General features: G+C 48.5%; 1 protein-coding gene across 1 annotated transcript in view; it reads right to left on the reverse strand.

Annotated features, from left to right (window-relative positions):
• The window catches only part of SLC25A20 (solute carrier family 25 member 20), a 29188-nt gene extending 23895 nt beyond the window's left edge, over positions 1-5293 (reverse strand). Inside the window, exons 1-2 of the mRNA XM_030306700.1 lie at positions 5069-5293; positions 838-930 (exon numbers count right to left, since the gene is read on the reverse strand). Of these exons, the coding sequence (XP_030162560.1) occupies positions 838-930; positions 5069-5173 (198 nt within the window). The 5' untranslated portion in view covers positions 5174-5293. The remainder of the gene's footprint in view (positions 1-837; positions 931-5068) is intronic.
• Positions 5294-6220: the final 927 nt, after the last annotated feature.

Consider the following 6220-nt stretch of genomic DNA (forward strand, 5'->3'; position numbering starts at 1 on the left):
AGCATGTGACAAAGTCGTTCCAAAGCCTACAGCTCCCTGCCGGGGCTGAAAAGCATGTCCAAGTCCTAAGGGCCTAACTAAGCCCTTGCCTCCTGGTTAGCCTTCCTTCCACCATCCTGGCCCACCCACTTCCACGCAGCAGAGCCAAGACCTCTGGCAGTTTCAGAAAGCAGAGAGGTCAGTTTGGCACAGCAAAAACCAAGGATGTGCATGCATATGGACGAAGGAAACCTATTCAACCCTGCAGGGAGTTGGGTTTGTACAAGCCATTCTCACCAGGCCCCCATGACCCAGCACACTGCCAAGCCACCTAACAGATGCTCAGTGTTCCTTGACCAAGAGGCATGTAAACCCTGCCTTTCTTCCACCAGCGCAGAGGATATGGGGCAGATCCAAAGCCTAAAGCCTCAATGGGACACCAATGAGACTCAGCTCTGGGAAGCACAGATGAAAGAAAGAATGCCTTAAAGAAAAAAAGGCAGCACCATCTTGGGCATGGATCCTGTGGGAACCCTGGGAACAACTTCTCCCCCAAGGCTTAATCCATCACTTAGCAGTCTCCCTTCTTTATCTGGGTGACACCTAAGCACCCTGAATTCTGCCTTTCAAATGAGAAAACCATTTTGTTAGCTTTAGTCATCCATATAAAACAGCAGCTGGAACCATCAAAGAGTCCAGAGCAACAACAGGAGGGCATGGGATGGCACAGTGAGAGAGCCGCAGCTGTGGGCTAGCCCTCCAACAGAAAGACACCCTATCCCCCCAGGGAAGCAACAAACCAACTCTGTGAATGTGGTCCTCTGAGTAAGAGGAATGCCCAACACCTAGATACCATACCTCTCTAACAAGTGTCTTCCGGAAACAGTCAAAGGTCCCAGAATACATGGGTGGCTGTCCAGGCAAACTTGGGGGCTGTGTCTGCAGTCGGACCTGAAACCAGAAGTTAAAACACAATCATCTCCCAGAAACAGAACTGCTTGCCAAACTCTGAACAGAGAATAGTTGTGCCTGTGTACATGTCTTTGGCACTTGCTTAACCTGCTACATTCAGACTTCTCTTTCCTCCAATTTATTCAAACTCTGTACTCACATGTCATTAGTAGCATGCCTTTTTTTCCCCTCATCTAGTCACTTCCACCACTTATTTCTTACCTAATGGATCCCACAATGACCCAATGGGATAGGTATTCCCAGTTTACAGATAAGAAGGCTGGGTTTACAGAGTTCAAGTGATATGCCAATAGTTATGACCAGCTTCCTATTTGTGGTGGCATGCTGGTGGTTAGGTAAGGCACTCCACAAAAGCATTCTGGAGTAAGGTGGATTTTTTAAATGTATTTAAAAATTTGTAAATTTATTTTGAGAGAGAAGGAGAGTGCAAGCTGGGGAGGGGCAGAAAGAGGAGAGATAGAATCCTAAGCAGGATCTGCACTGCCAGTGTGAGCCTGACATGGGGCTCAAATTCACGAACCATGAGAGCATGACCTGAGCCAAAATCAAGAGTTAACCAACTGAGCCACCCAGGCACCCCTGGTTAACCAACCGCTTAACCAACTGAGCCACCCAGGCACCCCTGGAGTAAGGTGGATTTAATGCCACTTCTGCTGATCCTCATCCTTCTTGACCTTTTGATATATACAGTGCTTCAAAATGTCTCTTCTTGAAACCTCCCTTCTTAGAACTCCCTCCTTTGTCTCCTTTTCTACTCCGGGCATTCTTCAGGCTTAGCACCCTACCCATGTGGTCCATGATCCCATTCAGAAAACTCAGATTGCAGGGCTTCAGCTGCTACTCAGTGATGACTATCACTTGGCCATCTCCAGACCTTCTCTCCCATCTTTAGGGCTATACTTCCAACTTCCAAGTAAAGATCTCCCTACTCAAATCACCTCTGGAATCTCACCTTCCTGATGAATGTTCCAGTTGTGCCAGAGCGACCTAGCTACCTCAGGATTTGAAACCATAGCATCACCTCTGACTACTTCCTATTGCTCTCCCTACTCTTACTGACATGGGCACCAAGTCTATTGGAGTGGTCCTTCAAGATGCTTCCAGAATCCTAATTTCTTCCTCTGTCTGAGTCCTTTCCTAGGCCAAGTCCTAACCCATTCTTACCCAGTATAGTGGTTTTCAATTATGTCCACTAATTCCTTGATGCTCTTTCCCCTTCAAATTTAAGTCCTAATTCACTCCCCTTGAATGTGGGCCAGACTCAGCCAACTTACTTCTATCAAGTAGAGTATGGTGGTATTGAGGCTATATGACTTCCAAGGCTAGGTGACAAAAAGGCCAGCTTCTGCCTGGCTCTATCTCAGGTTATCTGCTTTGGGGGAAGTCAGTCACCATGTTATAAGGACACTCAAGTAGCTTAGAGAGGCCATGTATGGAAGAAAGAAGGCCTCCTGACAAGAGCCAGCACCAACTTGCCAGCATGGAATGAACCACGTGGAAGCCAATCCTTAAGATGAGTGTAGTCCCATACAACATCTTTTTTTTGGGGGGGGGGAGGGCACTGTCTTTGGGTAATTTAAGCAATTTAAGTAATCTCTACACCCAACGTGGTGTTCAAACTCAAGACCCAAAAATCAAGAGTCATATGCTCTAGCGATTGAGTCAGCCAGGCACCCTGGTTCAGTACTTTTTCTCAACAGCTTTTTAAGATATAATTTCCATACCATAAAATTCACCCTTTTAAAGTGCACAGTTCAATGGTTTTTAGTATTTTGAGTTGTGCAACCTTCATTACAATCAACTTAGAACATTTTCATCACCACAAAAAGAAACTCCACACCATTACTAGTTACTCTCTATTCCTTGCTCCTCTAAGCCCCTTGCAATCACTTATCTACTGTCTCTATAAGCTTGTCTAATATTTATTCATTAAGTCCTTTGCCCATTTTTCAATTGGGCTATTTGTCTTTTTATTGAGTTGCAAGAGTTCTTTATTCATCCTGGATGCCAGCCAACATCTGCAACCTCACAAACAACCCTAAGCCAGACTATCCACCTAAGCTGCTCCCAAAACCCTGCCTCAGAAAGACTATGAGAGTTAATGAATGTTATTGTTTCGTATCACTAAATTTTAGGGTAAGTTGTTATAATGCGATAGATAACTGATACATCCAGTTACTTCTGCAGTCTACTTCCTGGCTGTTTTTCCTGCTCAGAGTCCTTCTGCTTCCAAGTCCTTCTCATGGTGCTATCATACTAACCTTTTCAAAACACCATTTTCGCCCTGCTCTTCCTCTGTTTCTTTAGAATCTCTTATTCTTATATTTGTTAGGGCCTTACATGTCACAATAAGGAAATCACTTTCTAGGCAATGGAGAGTCCATGCAAGTCTGAGGAGTTTATAGGACAGAATAGTAGAAATGTAAAACAGAACCGCTTGACATCTGAAATCCCTTTTATTGGCTTTCAGATCCTCCATAATCAGGCACAACCTCCCTAGCTCGGTAAGGAGGGAGAGATGGATCAAAACTTCTGAGTGATACCTTTCTGTGATTCTGTATAGATTTCACACCTGTTCCATCATGACGTCAACCATCCAAGCCAGCAAGAACATTAAAGTACTCCATGGCTGATCTTATTTTACAGCCTGATTCCCACTGCCAAGCCAGTATCTGCCTTCACTTCTGCTCTTCCCCTGCCCAGAATGTCTGGGTTCTCCACTTCTCCAGTCAGAACTCAGCCAGCCCTTTACCACCTACCACACAGCCTTTCCAAGCTCCAACTCTGAAGTGCTGCAGTTCTTGCCTTCTTAGGCAACAGCTAGTCACCTTGGACCTCTGAAGGTGCCCCTAGGCCAGGCTTTGACTGGAACCCATGTGCCTCTCTGAGGTCAAAAGGACTGCAATCAGCAATTTGTGGTTTTAAGCTAAAAAGCGGCTTTTTGGCTGTTAAAAATGCCAGGGAACATTTTCAGTCATTTACACTTTAGTACAGAGATCACTGAGCCCTTCCTGAGAGTAACATCTGTGGGGAAGAAGGGCAAGAGGATACAGAAGTAAGAGCAATACTTGTATAAGGCAGCAAGTGAGGGTTTTGTTTTAAGAGAGGTCCCAAATGCCTCGAACTTACAAGATATCTGGCTACATGGATCAAGTATAGGAAGAGAGGCCAGACAATTCTCTCATACTAGTCTTAAGTCCCCTACACAGACTTCCCACCCTGTAAGACTCATGTTGGCTCCCCACAGGCCCACCCTGGACACGATCTGTCAATTTCCTCCAAATGTGTGTCCAGAAATAAGGGTAGAAAACTAGGATAAAGTTCTGAATGCTAAGTCACAGGGCATGGACTTTGGTCTCCAGGCAGGTCTTGCTGAATGTGCTGCAGGGGAAAGAACTGAAGCAAGATGTGAGGAAGACCAGCGAACAAGCCCTAATGAGTTTCCTCCTTCCCAAAGCCTCTGTTTGACCATGGCTTCCTCACCTGGGAGTTGTCAGGATCAACGCGGCCCTGGGCGAAGTCAGTCACCTGCTTTTCTTGGAAGGAGCTTATCCCTGAGGATATGATCACTTCCCACCGGAGGCCTATCAGGCTTATGTGAGGTGATAGGCTGAAGATGGCCAACCTCCTCTCTGGGGTGGGAAAGTGAGAAGGAAATGATGGGGGCACTTCGGCCCCATAGGAATGTGTCAAAAGACATCTCTAGAATAATTGTACCTCTGTCTAGCTCTCTTTCTGAGGAGGGCTTTAACAGGTGACCTGTTTCAATCCTGCTGGTAATGTTGTAAGGTTTGCTGCAATCAGAGCTTTGGGCAGGTGCTTTTTCTTTCCTATCCCCAGGAATAGGGGTGGCGCAATGCCGGACCGAGAACTTTAAATCAGAGCCCTTGGTGGACGGTTAGAGTCTGCTCCCTCTGCGCTGTATGACTCTTTGAGGAGCGAAGAACAGCTTCTCTGCGACCCCCAAAAAGAACGAAAGGGAGATTCCCTGGACTTCTCACGGAAGCTCCCACAGGCCCCGCTTCTGCCCCGGGCTGCGCCTCGTGGGAGACGCTGCTTTCTGCGCCTGGCCGGGGCCTCCTCCCTCCAGCCCGCGCGCGCCCCAGTCTCCTCGCACCTTGACGGTGTCCAGCGGGTGCCCCACAAACACCAGGCACATGCCGCCAAAGCCGCCGGCCAGCAGGTTCTTGAGTGGGCTGATAGGCTTCGCCTCGTCTGCCATGGTCCGTCCGTCTGGCCGGCACTGTGTCAGTCTGTTCCGGGCCTGCCCTGCTCCACTGCACCAGCCGCAGCGCTGGCACCGCCAACCTTTCACCCACTTTCGCGCGGGCGGGGCAGGAGCCTGGGGCCGCCTAAACTGCCCAGTCCGTCTTCCGCTGGGGGGCGGCTTCCGGCCGATGTCCCGCCCCTCTGTAGGCGTGGCTTGAGGTACAGAGCTGGCCCTGACCCCTTCAGGGCTAGGTTGGAAGTGCAGACGGTTAGCTTTACCCCTTCCGAAGGTCTTCCCAGACTTCAATGTTTTCTCCTCTACGCGTCGCATTACTCCGCAGAAGCCGACCGCGCTCGGCTTAGTGCCAGGCGCCCTTCCACGTGCTGGAGGCGCAGCTAGTAGCCCAGCACACGGATCCCTGTCTTTGTGGAGCTTATAGACCATGACGAAGATAAATAAGTGAAAGCTGCATAGTGTATCAAGTGGTGATAATTGCTATGGAGAAAAACCCGGAAAGAGGGTTAGAGAGTATGGGAGTGAGGGGGCAAGTAATATGCAATTTTAAGTAGGTACGGGAGGGTTTCACTGAGAATGTGAGGAAGTGAGTCCTGCCCAAAGACATGGGGGTGGGGAGAATGGAGGGTGAGGGACCTAACAAGCAAAGGAAAAGAAAATACAAAAGCCCTGAGATGGGCTGTGCCTGGCCTCTTTGGAGAACCACATAGAGAAAGGCCTTTGAGGCTACAGCAGAGTGAGGAAGAGGAGTAGCAGATGAAGACGTGGAGATATTGGTGGCACATTCAACAGGCTTTGTGTGCCGCTCTGAGGACGTCAACTTCTACTCTGAAGAAGATGGTAGACAGAAGCCATTCTGGGGGTGCCTAGGTGGCTCAGTCGGTTAAACGTCCTACTTGGACTCAGGTCATGATCTCCTGGTTTGTGGGTTCGAGCCCCGTTTTGGGCTCTGTGCTGACAGCTCAGAACCTGAAGCCTACTTTGGATTCTGTGTCTCCCTCTCTGTCCCTCCCCCACTCTCACTCTGTCTCTCTCTCAAAAATA

This window comes from Lynx canadensis, chromosome A2, assembly GCF_007474595.2.
Source record: "Lynx canadensis isolate LIC74 chromosome A2, mLynCan4.pri.v2, whole genome shotgun sequence".
NCBI lineage: Eukaryota > Metazoa > Chordata > Mammalia > Carnivora > Felidae > Lynx > Lynx canadensis.